Source organism: Capricornis sumatraensis, chromosome 1 (genome assembly GCF_032405125.1).
Source record: "Capricornis sumatraensis isolate serow.1 chromosome 1, serow.2, whole genome shotgun sequence".
Classification (NCBI taxonomy): domain Eukaryota; kingdom Metazoa; phylum Chordata; class Mammalia; order Artiodactyla; family Bovidae; genus Capricornis; species Capricornis sumatraensis.
Genome location: NC_091069.1, coordinates 61,996,058 through 62,014,439, shown reverse-complemented (window position 1 = coordinate 62,014,439; position 18,382 = coordinate 61,996,058). Strand labels below are relative to the sequence as shown.

Genomic DNA, 18,382 nt, shown 5'->3' with positions numbered 1-18,382 from the left:
CCTCCAGGATATCTTCCCAACCCAAGGATTGAACCTAGGTCTCCGGCATTGCAGGCAGATTCTTTACCAGCTGAGCTACAAGGGAAGCTCAAGAATACTGGAGTGGGTAGCCTAACCCTTCTCGAGTGGGTCTTCCCGACCCAGGAATCAAACCAGGGTCTCCTGCATTGCAGGTGGATTCTTTGCCAACTGAGCTATCAAGGAAGCCCTCTTTTGTCACAGTTACCACTGAAATTGAATGTTCAACTCCATCTCTGATGAAGACTCAGTGAAGGGCCCCTCCCTCACCTCGCCCTCCTCACCTTGACCCCAGGCCCCACAGCTGCTGCTCCCGATGCTGGCTAGTCACATCTCATGCACACACTCTCAACCACTGCTCTCCCTGTTGTCTACCCTTCCAAGAAATTTAACATTTCACTCCATTTTATACACGAACTACAGTGATTTAAACCTATGTTTAAGTGGTTTCAGTGTTCACTGCAGTCTTTTGGTATGATGTTTGTTGACTCAGTAAACTCAATTCTAAATTGGTTCGAATAATCTGTGCAGTTTCTCTTCTCAGGAACAGTGGGTAAGTGGTATAACTTCTGAACACCTACAAATCTGAAAACATTTTTCCACTGTCTTCACTGACAACAGGCATGTCCACCAGGCGTAAATCCTCAGATCAGAGATCCTGCCCCCTAGAGCCAGAGGGGTGGCTCCCTATCAACCTCTGGCAATTCTCCTCTCTTGCAGGCAGGGGTTTCTGCCTGCCTTCCTCACTCCGTCAACACTGTATGCACAGAGCCCCCTCCTCATGGTCCCCCTGGTGGGGACAGATGCCTTCCATCTCCACTCAGCTGCAGCCCAGAACTTGGCCCCTTCAGAAGCGCCAGCCCCACGCTGTCTGCCTGCCCCCAACACCGACTCCACCTCCTGTAGCATTGACAAAGAATGCTCATTTTTGCTTCTGCATTTTCAAGTTCCTATAAAGCCTCCAGATCACGTTAGCCTGCTCTCTGTATGGATTTCTGCTTCACAAACAGCACAGCTTATATTCTCTTGAAAAGGCCCCGGTCTCCAGATCCCAGGATGAGATGTATGCTGAGGAGTATAATTTCTGATTTCCTCTGGGCGTCCACCCTCTGTCCCGTGGCCTGAGCACCAGCTCACCTGGACCCCGGCCACACCCACCCCGACGGCAGCGAGGTCCCTGGTGCTGGGCCCATGGCAGCTCAGATGTACGTGCTTCTGCTTATGGAAGGCGAGGCTCTTCATGTGTTAAGAAAACGGAACAATATGATCTGTGTTCCCACACAAACACCAATTTTATTCCAAATAATCACATAATTTTAAGAATTTTCCCAAAACATTTTTACAAAGAGTAGCCCCAGTGTCATTTGCCCTGAAAATTCCACTGTGTACATGAGTACCACCTGAGCCAAATGGAAAAAGTCCAAACTTGCTGCAGCTTCCATGGGTTTCATTTTAAAAGTTTTAAAAAACTTAAAATTAAGTTTTAAGTTTTAAAACTTAAACTTAACTTTAAAAAATTTTAACGTTTTTTTCTATTTTTCATGATAAACGATGCTACTCATATGTAACTTTACTCGGTAGACTTTTAGTTACTTTGCTGATTTTTACAGTCTGACAAGCAGCAGCACACAGGCAGTATCTGTAAATAGTAACGACCAGTCTAAGGGTTTGTGCTGGTGGCCAGGGAGTTGCATCTCGTTAGACCCAAATTGAACAGAGTGGAGTTGAGGTTGATGCAGAGAAAGGCGTGCTCTGGGTGCGTCGTCCTCTGTATCTCCTGAAGCATCAGGTGGATTGTGAAGAGTTCAAAGAGCTTCTTATTACTCCTGCAAGAGAGGGAGCACCTTAACGTCATCTCACACTCAAGAACAGTGAGACAGCCTTACGTGTGAATGGCATCCTGTTTCATAATAGCAGAGGAAATAGGTAACTAGAGGATTCACATGCCGAGACAGACAAGACACGATCTGTGAAACAGGTCTAACGTGGAAAAGTATTCAAGGAGAAAAGAGGACAATTCATCACCCTGGAGCCTGCACCACAGTCACTACCAGAGCGGGCTTGCCCTCCGCCAGCCAGAGTCAAGTACCCGACCACCATGTCTCAGGTATGTCAGCTTCTTCATGGAGCAGACCATTAGCTGACCTCTTGACTTAGCTCCTGGCCACTGTCCTCTGGAGAGCAACCAGTCAGCAACCTCACTTTCAGTAAGTTAGACTCGTATCTGGTAACATATTTCTTACTTCCTTGTCCACATCTATTTCCCTCTATGGTAACCTTTATAACCATCCATCTCATCCAGGGTCTCCATCTCTGTGGATTTACAGTTTTACTCTAAGGCTGGCTTGGGCATCAATATTCCCAGCCCCTCATTCAAGCTTTGTTCCAATTCTAGATCTACGCCTGAAATGAATACAAACTACAAAGCTCTGGCCCAGGACACAGCCACACGGGAACTACACCTCCACCAATTCCAGGAGCAGGAACTCAGAGGAATGAAACACCCCTGCAGCCTCAGGGCACCACAAAGGGTGAAGGACCACAGGCTCCCTGGAGAATTCACTGATTACAAATCAAGACAGTCACAGCCAGTCAGCCTGATAGAAAAGGAAGACAATGAACTGACAAGCCTGAATGACACCAGAGCTAAACTAGTAACTTACTGGACTAAGGATGAGGTCACAACATGACAACAAACAATTTACTACAGTGTGGCATCGTGTGTGACACCAGGCAGGACAGGCTGACCTGCAGTCACACAACCACAAGTAACTTCAGGGTGCACTGTATTTGCCGAACCAAACCAAGAGGTCACGGCATAAAAACACAACACACGAGACGTCCAGATTTCCCTCAAAAGAAACACTAGAAGATACAAGATTCAGGAAAAATATAGCTTAAAGTCTATGTCCTTTTTTTAAAAAAAATAATTTAAATACCAATGCTTGCATCAGGGAAAGAAGAAATAACAAAAAGAAAGCCCTCACTTATAGCAATGAAATCAAACCAGTCCAGCAGTGTGTCCATGCCTGCTGTGGCCAGCACCGGTCAGTCTTTTCTGCCTGCTTCCTTCTCATCCCCGACCCAGTGCATCCGCAGTAAGCACCAGCAGGATACACGTTCATCTGCCCCTTGTCTTCACCTGTGATCACAGTGCGCCAGCCTGCAGGAAGCTGGTCCAGGGTTCACTCTGTCACTAAGTGTGTGGCCCGAGACCAGCATTAACACTGCACACGCTCGCTGGAAACTCTGATTTAATAATCCCAGCGGAGCCAGTGCAGGAGCAGAAATGTAAATGATCACAGTGAGCTAGTTTCTGACAAGAAAGGTCAGAAATCAGAAATCCTTACTTGATTTTGGAAAGCTTCTGCAGGATGATACTGAGCTTCTCTAGGACCTGGAGGTCGAGCTTTGGCGCCCGGAGCAGCACAGAGCAGGTCCGGAAGAAGAGCGAGCAGCTGCAGGCCTCCAGGAAGGGCTGCAGGGCACCTGCAAGACAGGAGGGGGCAGGGGCAGGGGGCGGGGGACCAGTACCTGGGGGGCGCAGGTACCAACCCTGCTGGGTAGGGTTTCCACTCTTTCCACTCTTACACTGTGGGGAAAATACCATCATTGGAAGAATTAAAATATCTACTGGCTCTTGTTGAACAAGCAAACTGAAGGTAATGAGGTCAGAGTTCCATTCTTCAGATTCTTCCATTAAGCAGAATTGAGACTAAAGTCCATAAGAGTAGGCTGTTTAAATAGTGCATTAGCAGTATTTAATAATAATAAGAAATTCTGTTGGGGTGGTAATTTTTTAAAGCATCTTAAATTTATGAATTTCATTTACATTTAATGACAACTTGCATAATGACAACTGAATATGGAAGAACCTTTTAGCATAAAAGCAAAAGTGAGAAAGATTCATAAAAGAAAAGATTGAAGATTTTAATAAAAATTTTTTAAAAAAGACATGCTTTCTACAGTATTCCTTGCTTGAATTTTTTTGAGCAATAAAAGTTCATTTATATTTTCAAACTGTGGTTAAATATGCATAAGGTAACATGTACCACTGTAACCACTTGGAAAAGTGTAGTGTTTGCTAGTGTTATGTGCACACGTGCCATTGTGTAAACATCACCCCATGCACCCCAGAGCTGCTCATCTTCCCCAGCTGGCTCTGTCCCATTAGTCACTAACCCCCAGCTTCTGTGCCCCATTCCGACCTCCTGTCTCTACATATGACAACAAGAGGGCCCTCACATGTGTGAAGTCACAGAGGATCTGCCCTTCTGTGTCTGTCTTATTATAACATAACGTCCTTGAAGCCTGTCTGTGGTGTAGCAGGTGTCAGCTTCCACTTTTTTAAAGGCTGAATGATATTCCACAGTGCACAGACCACATTTTCTCTTGCTGCTTTCTTTTTGACAGTCTGACACTTTAAATCATTTGTCTCCAAGGTGGGGTCTCTCTAGGTTTATCCTGAACTTCACTGAGCTGTGGAATTTGGTGAAATTCTTAGATTTGCAAAAGCACGTCTTTCCTCAAACGTGGTAAGTTTTCAGCCATATTTCTTTAAATCATCTTCACGAATTCTCTCAGCCACATCTCCGGACAAGCACCTGCAGCTTCATGGAGCACGGTGTATCTAGCACTGCCCTGGATTAGGTGTTGTCTTCAGGGAGTGCTGAGGCTAGGCTGACCTTCTGTCCAGACGCTAAGACTTCCTTCACGTCAACAGTGAAGCACGGCACTCTCTCGTCTTCCGTGTGTTCACTAAGCAGCACTTTTAATTTCCTTCAAGAACTTTTCCTTTGCATTCACAGCTTGGCTAACAGCTTAGTGGAAGAACCCCAGCTGTAGGCCTGTCTTCACTTTTGACCCACCTTTCTCATTGACTTCAATCACGTCTTTCCATTTTAAGTGAGAGAGGAGTACTCTTTCTCTCCCATGAACTCTCTGAGGCCACTGGAGGGGTACGCTGCTGCTGCTGCTGCTAAGTCGCTTCAGTCGTATCCGACTCTGTGCGACCCCACAGACAGCAGCCCATCAGGCTCCCCCGTCCCTGGGATTCTCCAGGCAAGAACACTGGAGTGGGTTGTCATTTCTTTCTCCAATGCATGAAAGTGAAAAGGGAAAGTGAAGTTGCTCAGTCGTGTCTGACTCTTAGCGACCCCATGGACCGCAGCCCACCAGGCTCCTCCATCCATGGGATTTTCCAGGCAAGAGTATATTCATTAGCCTAATTTCAATATTGTGTGTCAGGGAGCAGGGAGGCTTGAGGAAAGAGATGGGGGAACTGCAGTCAGTGATGCAGGCAGAACACACACAACATTATTAAGTTCACGGCCCGCCCCCCCCACCTCCTGCCCCAAACCACGACAACATCAAGACCACTGGTCACAGATCACTGTAACAAACACAGTAATAATGAAAAGGTTTGAAACACCATGAGAATGACAAAAATGTGACAGAGAGATGTGAAGGGAGCAAATGCTGCTGGAAAAATGGTGCCAGAAGATCTATTCAAGGCAAGGTCTCCACACACCTTCAGTATGTTTAAAAAAAAAGAAGTACTTGCAAAAGCACAATTCACAATAGCCTGTGAATGGACATATTTTTGGATAGTAGGACTTTGGGGTTTTTGGCCAGTTTCCCAACTTCTTTTACTTTTATAATAAAAATAAACTTTACTTGAAAAACAAGGTCTGAGAAACATACTCAAATACATTGTTCCATTCAGGTGTTAAATGGTAACACAAGATGGTTTCTAGAGCACAAAAGAGAATAAACTAATAATACAAATACAAACTTAAATAACTTTATTTAAACTACGTCTGACAAGGAAAGGAAAGCTCTTCAGGAACGTGGAACTCATGTTCTTACACAGCTAAGCCCAGGTAGGTGAGTGACAGCTTTCAACACTGACAGGAAGAGAAAAAAACTACAGAGTACTTTCCTAAAAGCACACTGCTCAGTTATCGTCTGATTTATACTCATGTGCAAAACGTATAATCAGAAGCCCTCAATCCAAAAATAACACTGTGCTCACAACACACACTCAGGAAGAGCAACGCACAGACCTCTGCTCAAACTCATGAAGTGTAGCCCAGCAGCTTTCAGAGAACTCTGCCCACACAGTTCCTGCTACTTCTCATGCTTGGGGGAGGTCGGGTGGGGATGGCAAAGGTAAAGGTGACCTGCGGTGGATGGACAGGGGGCCCTGGACAGACACACACAGCTCCTACCGCTTTGCCACATCTGTGCCAAAGACTGGTCTTCTTAAACTTCCAACATGGCACCGGGAACCCACCACCTTCCACCAAATACGTGACAACAGTCATGAAACAAGGTGGCCACCAGATTGGGTGGCTCAGGTTCCCCAGTCACAGCCCACTGAACAAACTAGAACTCCACTTGAATCTGAGACATGAGACTCCAGAATGACGAACCTAACAGCCAGCTAAGGCGAGCACTGCAGCGTAGACAGACAATCACAAAGTTTCTCTACTTCTGAGTCTGGTCCACAAAAACCTCTGCCCGAGGCCCCACCAAGCCCCACTGGGAATGCTGTTTGCGCAAATAAACTTTTCAAGTTACAGTGTGTCTCAGTTTACCAGTTTACAATGCTGCTAAAGCACTAGAAGACGAAGAAAACAAACATACAGAATACATGCCCCATGTTTTAAATTACTCTGGGATTTAACAGACGTGAAACGACTGTGGAGTCACCTCCCAGTCTCAGGCCGTTTCTACACTGAGCCCCAGGTGGACACCACCAGGCACAGCTTAGCCACTGGCAGCTCCTCTCGGGCCCTTGGGTCCAGAGCCCCACATGGGCACTGAGGAGGCCCCGCTCAGCAAAGTGGCAGACCCGAGGCCCAAACCACAGCACTGCATACACGGGCCACCAAGGCCCAGAAGCTGCAGACCAGCACTATCAGGATTTCTTTTCCAACAATTCTTCCGAAACAGTTACGTGGTAAAAGAGGGCTTCCCCAGTGGCTCAGAAGTAAAGAATCTGCCTGCAATGCAGGAGATGTGGGTTCAATCTCTGGGTTGAGAAGATCCCCTGGAGAAGGGAATGGCAACCCACTCCAGTATTCTTGCCTGGAGAATCCCATGGAGAGAGAAGTCTGGCAGGATACAATCCATAGGGTTACAAAGAGTCAGACATGACTGAGCAACTCAACAACAATATGGTGAAATGCGTTTCCCACCTCAAACCTAAAAAGAACAAAACAAAACCAACAGTAGAAAAGTATTTGCTGTGTTTTGATCTATGATTCATTTATCCCTTCAACAAACTTTGTTGGCTAATACCAGGCATTGGGTTTATGCTAAAAACGGAAAATGCATCCAACAAACACACATACTCGGTCAGCAACCCTCAAAGTTACATCACTTCCGGCCTCCTGGGTCCCATCTCTCTGCCAGCACAGCTCCCAAAGAGCAGCCTCAGGAGCAGTTGTTTACCCCACGGGATGGGAAGAGCGAGACAGGGTGAGGGCGGCTGGGACAGAGGCGGCTGGGACAGAGGCGCCGGGCCATGCATGAGGAACCGGACGTGGTCTCCCGCATGGGTGCTGTGGGCGCCCCAATGCTTCTGAGGTTGTATCACATTGTCCTCTGGCTACACGGTGGCTTCGTCTGTCAGACACTCAGATGGCTTTGTCTCTGATGAACAAACATTTACACCTGATAGGAGTTTTGTTTTCCTTATTGAAAAAAATTCTGTGAAACTTGTTGGAAATTCACCTACTTCAAAAAGTAACCTTGAGTCTCTGTGTCTCAGTTACTAATTTTGCACTGCTGCTGGAGACCTGACATCAGTCAATCAAGAGCTGCCACGTCACCATCACCCCTCAGGGAGGAGTGAGACTCCAGCGGGCAGTCTGATTGTTTGACAGTGACAGTCAAGAGATGAACACGAATAAACTTGGCCAGCGGAGGCTGTCCCCCTGGGGCAGGAGGAAGCAGTCCAGGGTGGGGGAGTGTGTGGCAGAGCCCCTCCCCAACCCACAGCTCTGGGTTCAAGTCCGAGCTCCGCCTCGGCCCAGCCGTGGGTCCAGGACAAGCCAGCTGACCCTCCAGGCCCTGGCTCTCCCCAGGGCCTCCTCGCAGGACTGTGTGGGGAAACAGGCACACAGACCACATCCAGGGAGGTTGGAGGGACAACTGGCCACCAGGGACCTGCCCTTGCTTGCTGGCTCCCACAGAGCGTGGGCTTCCTGGCTGTGGTTCCACGTTCTCAAGGCAAAATGAGAAGTGCTGTGCACGGAAGATGAGAAACTCAAGAGTGGAAAGAATCACTGAAGCAAAATGGCAGCTTCCCACAAGTTGAGGGGTTTCCCTGGGGTCTGAAGAACAAGGCAGGCAAAGCCCATCAGAGTCCTGGCTGGGCTGGGGAGGAGGCCCCACCAGCGAGTAAGAGCCTGTCTCACTCACCAGGGCCATCGCCGAGAGGAAAACCCCACTGACCACACTGCTTCATGCACTCGAGCATCAGAGATGCAGGGAGGCTGCGGGAGTCTCCGGGAGGAGAGGAGGCTGGGTCCCCATGTGCCCTGCAGGTGGGGTCGCTCCCCCCCAGCCACCAGGACATGGCTGCTCCGCTGCACAACCGACATGAGCAGCAGAGAAGGGGCTGGAAGATGAGCGAGTCTTCACACTGAGGCCCCTGGGAAAGCTGGTGGACATGTGGACAAAGGGTGAGGCTCTAGGACTCTGAACGGCACCACTGACCCTGTGACCCAGCTGTGCCGTACACAACACAGTCGCACGTCGAGAATAGACTCAAACCACCGCCCTCACTGGGCACGACACTCTTTGGACTTCCCCTCTCCCTCGCATTATTGGACATGACACTCACTGGATTCCACGGTCATCTGCAGCAGGCTGTCCATGACACTGGGCAGCAGCCCCCGGCTGGAGAGCTTCAGGTGGCTCAGCACCACTGGCATCGCCTGCAGCTGCAGGAACAGGCTCTTCCCCTCGTCCGCCTGCAGGTCCAGACATAGCGAGTCGAATGCCTGTGCCAGGAAGTCAGCTGGAAGACAGGGCACCAGACAATGACCGCATCGTTAGTCCAGCAGGTCACAGACATAGCAGGAAGGGGACCCCGATGCGGCCGCAAACACGAGAGAAAAGAAGAAACTGAAGGACCAGACAAGATGGGCTGAATTCAGACACTGTCCCTCACTCAGCTGTCAGGACTGAAATGGAGAAGACGGTATGACAGGGTAAACTTCACTCAGAAATCCCCTGTTCAACACTGAATTTATAATGAGCACCACTCCTTCTTTATATCAAGGCAAACAGTCACTATTCAGCAGTCTGATCATGACTACTGCCTGCCGACACCTGTGAGCAGCGTCACCACCGCCACCTCGACAGCTGCTTCTGAGACAAGCTTTCTTGCTACTGCTGCTCCCATCGACCTGTTTCAAAATGTAACTTTATAAAAATGAGGGTTTCTGCCTCCAGATCAAGACCAAATGGGAGCCACTCCCAGAGCTCAGGAGACCGACCTTCTTGGGTTGCCTGTGATGTCTCTGCCAGGAGGCCAGACCATCCTGACTGCAGGATGGACCTGAGGTCAGATAATATGCAGGTAATGCATGAAGAGTTGACACAAAGTGTCAAACCCACAACAGGATCATGTCTATGCAGACGCTGGTGAAGAACAGAAGTCCTTGATTTCTGCCCTGACACTCCAGCAATAACCCTTCCCTGACCTGGGCACTCACCGTTACTCACGAACTCTGTACTTACGTCCTGTTATTTCGCAGTGGATGAGGTTTTACCAACACCGTGTTAGAGCAAGGTCCACATTTCACAGAATGTGCTTTGCTTACATGAAAAATATTTCTTTCTTCGTTCATTATTGTTCCTTATTACTGATGATCAGAATAGTTAACACTCTAGTCATGAGCTCTGTGGGGTCTCGTTCATCAGGGCACCACCCCCATGACCCGAGCACCCCCCAAAGGCCAATCTCCTGACACCATCTCCCTGGGAGTAGGTTCCCCATGTGAACTGTGAGAGGGACAAACATTCAGCCCACAGCACATGGCAGCCAGCACCTCTCTCTGCCAGTGTCCCTGTCTGACCTGCATGGACCATCCCCAAGTCACCAGTTTTCACTATCTGCTTCTGTGTCCATCCCCACGTGTTTAAGGCCAGTGCTGTGGACGGCGTGTCCAATACTGGACTGCTCAGAGTTGGGGAGGGTGCACCGAATCCTTCCTGCTTATCTCTTCTTCCCATTCATGTTACCAGCAACGAACATCACTGTGTCTCTGATGACGGGACCAAGTACGTTGATACACGGTGGACTCTGGCCTGGGCTTCTCACACACATCTCAGACAGCCACTACCCCTTCTGATACAACTCTGGGGACCATAACCACAAGGAAGAAGAGAACAAAGACAGAGGCACTGTCTGGTAGGCAAGCTCTCTCTGTCACTAGCTACTGAGCTCTGCTGTTATGAGGAAAAGCAGTCAGAGGCTATAGGAGGCAGATTAACATACACGTGTTCAACTAAACTTTATTCACAGAAATAAGTGCTGGGCCTCCCGGGCTCCCGGGCTCCGGCCCACCAAGCATTGTCCCAGTGGATCCGTAAAGGTGCACTCTCCGTGGTGTGTGGGCTCTGTGAGGCGGGTAGCAGCAAAGGCTGCCATGGACACAGGATCCAGTAAAGGCCCTGGAGGGCAACAAGCCAGCCCACCACTGACCTTCTCAACTTCAGCAACTACAGTCGTTCTAGCAGATATTGGGGCCCCAGCATGAAAGAGCACACTAGTCCATTCTTAAAAAGTAAAATGTGTAACTATGTAAAAACTGCTTCAGTGTGGACACTCTGAAGGCTTACCTTGAGTGACTGTTTTGAGGACGATTAAAGTGGACACGAATCTCAGGGGCAAGCTGGTGCTCTTGAAGAAGGCAGCTGTCCTCGGTCGACTCTCCACTGAGTGCTCTAAGGCCACGTCCTGAATACCCTTCGTTACCACTCCTCTGAATATGTCTTCACCCAACCTCCTCAGTGTGGTTGTCATGGTAGAGTGCTGTTAAAAATATGAACTCTCTCGGTACACTTATCCATGGTCAGGAAATAGGTATTTTAAATACTACAATCAAATATATGAACTAAAAATAAGCCAACTAAAAAAAATTCAATGGAGCTGAAAATACACAGGATTGAAAAGCGGAATACAGGAAACCCACTTTGCAGACGCACACAGGTGAAAAGGGCATGCACAAAGAACACACAGCACGCTGACAGCGACCGAGAGGCTGGGGCAGCTCTCAACCTCAAACAGGCTTCAGAGCAGGCAGTTACCAGGGAAGGAGGGGCAGCACGCAGTGACGGAGGGCGAGGGCTCCAGGAAGACACGACGACACCTCGGATGTGTGATCACCTGCAGACACAACACCCACCCCACGGTCTGTCAAGAATAACCGATAAGCTGGACTTCATTAAAAGGAAAACCTCCTGCTCTGTGAAAGCACTGTCAAGAGAGTAAGAGGACAAGCCAGAGACGGGGGAGAAAACATGTGTAAAAGACACACTTCAAAGACTGTTATCCAAATACTGATAGAGTCCTAGAGACTCAGCAGTAAGAGAACACAGCCCGATTAAAAACGCACAGACGACCCGGACACCGCAGCCAAGACGACACACAGACGCCAGGCAGACACAAGCAGCAGCACCACACACATCATCAGGGTGAAACCCCTGTGGGTAACACCCCACACTACGGGGAGGGCTGAAGCCCCAAACCCCGATAACACCAGATGCTGGTCAGCCTGTGGGGCAACAGGTACCCTCAGCACTGCTGGGGCACCAGAGGGTGCTGCTGCTCGAAAAATAGGCTTCAGCTTCTTAAACAACAAAGCATCCTCTTAGCCAATAACCATGCTCCCTGATATTTCAGCTCCTGAAGGAGCTGAAAACCTATATCCACACAAAAACCTGCCTGTGGATGTGACAACAACTCTGCTCAGAGTTGCCAAATCTTGGTAGCAACCAACATGTCTGTCAGTAGGTGATGGATAAACAGTGGTCCATCCAGACAGTGGAATAGTAGTCACAGCTGAAAAGAGCTATTAGGCCATGGAAAGGCACAGAGGAGCCTTAATACGTATGACTATGTGGAAGAAGCCCGTGTTAAAAGGGCATGCACTGTGTCACCCAGCTCCATGATATTCTAGAAAAGGCAGGACCACCTGGGTAGTAAATGGACCAGGTGCGGTGGGGCAGAACAGGCACAGGACAGAGGATTTTTAGGACAAAATTTTTTTGGTATCAAATTTTAATTTTTTGCATTGATTTTCTATTAAACTATACTGTGTGATAGTGTAACAATGGTTACAGGCTCCAATACATTTGTCAAAACCCACAGAACGCACACCACCAAGATGTTGGGGGATGAAACGCAGGACTGTGAAGAAGATTCCGTCCGGCAGGGATGCTGATGGGTGGGTGGCTGGGTGGGTGGGGGGCGGTACAGGTGCAGAGCAGGGTACCTGGGAAATCTCCCTGCTCAGTGCTGCTCTAAAACGTGACGTCTACATACGAGAAGAGCAACGTGAGACTCTGGAGGGAGGCGGGACTGTCCCTTGACCGCGGCCCTGGCGGTGCCACTGCGCCACCTTCGGGAGACGGACACGATGTGTCTATTATTTCTTATGACCACAGAGAATCTCTAATCACCTCAAAATAAAAAGCTTAACTTATGTACCTGCATTTTGACAACCGCTGAAACTAAATTACTAAAAACCCATCAGTACGTGTTTAGCAACGCGCAGGTGAGAACCATACTTCTCAGCAGAAAGCCGTGCAGCTGGCAGCCCCGCTGGAGCACACAGAGCTGCCGAGTCCACACTGGAGGCAGGGCAGCACGAACTGTCTCAGCAAGAATGAGAAGACTATTCCAGAAGGAAGACAAAGTCTCACTCAATGCTGAGTCTAGCCTTTGATGGCTGAAAGCAAGAATTCAGCCAACCTTTCTCAGAACCCATCACACAAACAGCAAAATCACAGTGACTTTGAACAGACTCGATCATTTTATGTAACTTTCTTTTATGAGACAAACTTACAACCAATACACTCAGATGATGTTACGTGTGTGGATGCACACGGGCATATGCTCCCCCACACACGTGCTCATGCACTCATTTGTTTACCATGATGGCAAAATATTTAGGATTTCCTCAGGAAAGGTATTTCTCTAAACCTCAGCCATCTGGCTACATAACCATCAGTCGTGCATGGAGCAGCTTAGCCCCCTCATCCTAAGGGCCATGGGGCCAAGAGGAAACTACCCCAGCAATCCTTTGTTTCTTCCCCATCTTTAACTGAATGAAACCTGTATCAGGATGTATCAATACTAACTGGGGAAATAAAATTTTACAAACCTACTATAATTCACAGCACACGGTACACACGCACCTCACATTTGGATTAAACAACCCTAGGTGAGCTGGTAACACACACCCTTCATTTTCATGACGCTGGAGTAACTATCCCTCTTTGATTAGCTTATCCTAACAATCACAGTCCCATTTAGCTAGTGTGTGTTTATTGACATATGCACAAAAAATCAATTTCTATTACCTTCAAGAATATAAGAAACCATAAATTAAATAACGGGGCAGGGGGAAGCAGTTAGTTTCAACAATAACCTAACACAGTGAAACTCCTTATTACACAATTCTGAAGCTCACAATGACCCACTGCACTGAGAAAGAGGACAGAGAGGGAGAAAGAAGAGCAAGTGGTGAACGAAGCAAGGGAGGCAGGAAAAGTTCTGCGACGTGAAGAGAATGCACAGGGAAGCCTGAGACAGAGCAAGACCGGGAGCCACGCAGTACTGAACACAGCTTTCCCTGCAGATCGACTCTGATTCACAGTTACCTGAGTCCCGGCATCGAGCTGCCTTAGAGACCAGTAGATAAACTTCACGAAAGGCTCGTGAAGCCTGGCATTCACAAAGGGCAACCACTGTAGCTGCTCTGTCATCAGAGGCAAAAGCTGAACATGAAACGATGGAAAACATAAACACACAGTTTTCAGACATATGAAATTATCAGTTTTCCAAAAATTATTTTTCCAAAAGAAAATAAGAGTTCTCTAACAAAAAAATCTCTACTTTAAAATTAAATGCAATACAATAAGGAAACACACATTTGAGACATTACATATATATTTCCTTGACCCACCAATAGCACACCTAGGATTTTAAGATTAACCTATATAAACACACATCTGAATCTTTTGTTGTTGTTCAGGTGCTAAGTTGTGTCTGACTCTTTGCGATCCCATGGATTACAGCATAAACTTCTGGTACATCTATAACCATTAGCTGATAATGCCATCTTTATTGCCATGGCATAGTCTAAGGTGATAAAAGCAGGTTTCAAAAGTGTAATAAGATCCCCTTTATATAAAATATGTCTATTGAATTTATATTGAGAGAGAGAAGAAGTTTTTAAAAAGTATTAACAGTGAGATTTCAATAACTGGAAAGATGTTCACTTTCCTCTTTACATGTCTTTCATAAACATTTTAATGTTAATTTGTAAAAAATAATACACATTAAAAAAATTTAAATATGAACATTGACTCAACAGTATGTTATTTTGTTGCAAGTTTAAGACCACAGAGATACAGTCTAAGGCTTTGAGGAAATAATCCCACTTCTGTTATAACAGCCTAAGAAAATTACCTACAATAAAACCTTCTAAAAGCTCGCATACAAAAATAGTGTTACACTGATTCGAAAAAAATGGAAGTGACTTAATGGCCTAACAAAGGGAAATAGCTAGGTCAAGTGAATAGCTCTACTCAGTGGACTAGAGATGATGAACAGAAAATATTAATGATAAAAATTAAGTAAAAGTAATAAAAGCAAGGATGTAAAATCTTATGTAATTGGACCACAGACATGATAATAAAGACACACCAGACCTCTGACAGCAGCTCTGGGACACCCTCTCCACACACCACCCGCCTCTATTCCGCGACCCCAACCCGATACACTCTCTTCGACTTCTGAGACCTAGCTCCCCCCACCTCTCTGCTCACTTTCAGGGCCTCCTACTGGCTGGTTCTCAGTCACCTGGTCACTGGAGCTCCTCAATTAGGATCAGCCAATTAGGACTCACGCCTCCCACATCCACACGCAGTTCAGGCATCTCTGCAGAGCTCCATCCCTGAGGCAACGCCCACCAGACACAAGCATGCTAGTCTCCAGCTCAGTTGCCTAAAACTATCCAGCCAGAGGTACAAACCCAGATCTTGTGGTTTCCTACCTGGAATGAATGCTGCCAACATGTATTCCAGTGCAAAATCAATAGCTAGGAGCCAACCTTGAGGCCCCTCAGAAGTACAGGGTCCAGCACCAAGTCCCACCAAGTCCCAAGTACGCAAAGCAGCATACTTTCGTACTGGCTTCCCCAGTGGCTTACCGAGTAAAGAATCTGCCTGCAATGCAGGAGACACAGGAGACCAGGGTTCAATTCCTGGGTTGGGAAGGTCCTCTGGAGGAGGAAATGGCAACCCACTCCAGGATTCCTGCCTGGAAAATCCCTTGGATGGAGGAGCCTAGTAGGCTACAGTCCAAAGGGTCGCAAAGAGTCTGACACGACTGAATGATTAATATTTCAGTTCAAAGGTGTACATCCAGAACAAGTTAATAAATAATAATCCTTATTCGAGGATGACGACAAGAACCTGGTGCTCCCGCGGGCTATGGCTGGAGGTGTAGTTCCCTGGTCAGCTGGCTGTTAGCAGAAGGTCACCCCAGCCTGGTTATGACCCTCCTCCCTCCTTCTCTGCCTTCACGGCTGGTGAGGGTGAGTGAGCCTCTGATCGACTCTACAGTAGCCTCTTGTGTCTGGTCTGAAGTGCTCTGTGGTTACTCGACCCACTTGGATCACCCTGCGTTAATCACCACTTTAACCAAGGCTCCAACACTTGGGCCACCTGATGCAAAGAGCCGACTCATTAGAAAAGACCATGATGCTGGGAAAGATGGAAGGCAGGAGGAGAAGGGGACGACAGAAAACGAGATGGTTGGATGACACCATCAACTCAATGGACATGAGTTTAAGCAAGCGCTGGGAGATGGTGATGAACAGGGAAGCCTGGTGTGCTGCAGTCCATGGGGTTGCAAAGAGGTGGACACAACTGAGTGACTGAACAACAATCTCCACTTGGGGGTTCAGTGGATAAGTAACTTTAATTCACTTTGGCAAAGTGATGTAACACCCACGGGCTTTAGGGCTTAGGTTATGAGTATCTCCAGGGCCATTATCCTGCCCAGCACAAAAGGCATTCAGAAGAAACTTTTTAGGTAAGGATGAAAACTGGAAATAATTTCCTAAAATGAAACCTTGTCCTGTATGTAATAATTCTTTAAGTCAAACAAACAACCTCAGATATCCACTCTTCAGAGTTTTTAATGTATTTCTTGTAGAATGCAACAGTCAACCTCTAGTGACAATTTATACTGACTGTAAATCATGAATATCAATATCCAAATTCATGTTTGTAATTTAAGAAAATGGTCATTTGTCTTTGATAATGAGAAGCCTTTTGACAATTTTGAAAATACTGTTTGTTCTTTCATGACAAAAGGCAAAATAAAATTATTTTAGTGAGATGTGAATCCTAAAAAGATGCATTATCAGGAATTGTCCGTATCACTGATTACCTGCCTAACTCTAAAATATAATTATTTTGCCATTTTTTGGAGTAGGTTTTTAATTTCTGGTCTTCCTTTAAAAGGAAATTCCCATCATGTTATAAAAATACACACAGGAATTCATGTGGATTAAATCTAAAATGAGTCTTTTTACAGCAGACTATTGGTATGATCAACTTTCTATCAAAAATACTTTCAATACTTTTTCTTCTGCAAAATATACCACAAGCTTCTTTTTTTCACTCTTCACGTCTCTACTGAGTTACATTATTTCAAACAAACCTTATATTATTTTAAAAACAAACCTTCACACACTTCTCCTGAATATCACTTCTCTGAGAAGCAAATGTGGGTAGTGGCTTTTCACCATCCATTCCAGATTCCTCATTTTTCAATTTGCTAAGGTGATGATCTGAAATCCAGTCCATGAAGACAGTTAAAAGTTCATAAACTTGTCCATTAAGTGATACCTATAAGCAAAAAATTAAAGCAAGCATTTATTTCAATTCACAGCTTGCTAAAACTTCAAAGGCAAGTTTTACATTTGTTATGTGATTATGAAATAATTTATCTAAACTCCTCCTGTAAAACATGCACTGGATTGCAAAGCTTCTCCAAATGGAAGAAATTCCAAATCAAATCTCTCTAGTTAACATGAGACACATGTTAAATGCTGGCTGACAGAAGAGGGGAAACCCACCACAATATGGACACTGAAAGAACTGTACCTTATTATGAAGAGAGAATTTTCATTAAAATTCTTTATCCAAGTTTGATAATGAAGAAAAGCAAAATTGGCGTTAATTCAAGGGCATGAACCACCATAACTAAGGTTTTAACAAATTTAAAGGTTTTAAAAGCTAAATAATTTCCACCATGGAACTTATCTTCCTCCCCCAAAACCTGTTTTTCTTTACATTGTACCATTCTATAAAACAGATATGAAATTTTTTCCTGGAAACACTGTTCTTTGAGAGTCTACACAAATGGGAAGAAAACAAGAACCAAATGCCATAAAAAACCAGTATAAATTCAACTCAACTGACTTCCGTGTTCCTTCAAACCACTTTTAATCATTTTAAGTCTATGTTTATCATACATGTGCCTCAGGGAACTATGCCAGATTTAACTTTAGACAGAGAAGTACAAGAGCAAAGTAATAAAAAAGGCATAGTTCAGCAGACAGCAATCCACAAAAACAAAAACAGATGAAGGAAAACAAAGTTACATTATTCTGAATAAGAGTAATCTTTAACTTTTTCAATTTTCTTCAAATAGGAACTTTTGATGAAAACTACCATCATCTTGAGTACCTGAGTATGAATCTCTGCCGGGGGCTAGCGTGAAGAACTCCGCCCATGGCAAAGGTCATGAGGAAGGAGGCTTGGCATACGCAAAGGCATGATCAAGCCGCAGGAAACCCCCTGTTCCTGAGCATCTAGCCCAAAACCAGAGTCTGTTTTATGCTCTCACCTACACCTCTGACTTGACGGGGGGCTCTCCCCCATAACCGTTTTTCTCGGAGAAGGAGTAAATGTGCAGCTCCAAGGCAATAAAAATTCCTGGGCGTGACAAGAGTGTTTCAGCTTACGGACTCCTCTGAAGGTTTTCTAGCCCGCCTGTATAGGTTCGTCTGGCCACATGTGATTGTTTACAGCCTCCCAATCT

General features: G+C 46.3%; 1 protein-coding gene across 1 annotated transcript in view; it reads right to left on the bottom strand.

The window, feature by feature from the left end:
• Positions 1 to 1,318: 1,318 nt before the first annotated feature.
• The window catches only part of CCDC138 (coiled-coil domain containing 138), a 31,054-nt gene continuing 13,990 nt past the window's right edge, over positions 1,319 to 18,382 (bottom strand). The window contains exons 11-16 of the mRNA XM_068966805.1: positions 17,020 to 17,184; positions 13,924 to 14,040; positions 10,879 to 11,071; positions 8,873 to 9,049; positions 3,369 to 3,507; positions 1,319 to 1,844 (exon numbers count right to left, since the gene is read on the bottom strand). Of these exons, the coding sequence (XP_068822906.1) occupies positions 1,679 to 1,844; positions 3,369 to 3,507; positions 8,873 to 9,049; positions 10,879 to 11,071; positions 13,924 to 14,040; positions 17,020 to 17,184 (957 nt within the window). The 3' untranslated portion in view covers positions 1,319 to 1,678. The remainder of the gene's footprint in view (positions 1,845 to 3,368; positions 3,508 to 8,872; positions 9,050 to 10,878; positions 11,072 to 13,923; positions 14,041 to 17,019; positions 17,185 to 18,382) is intronic.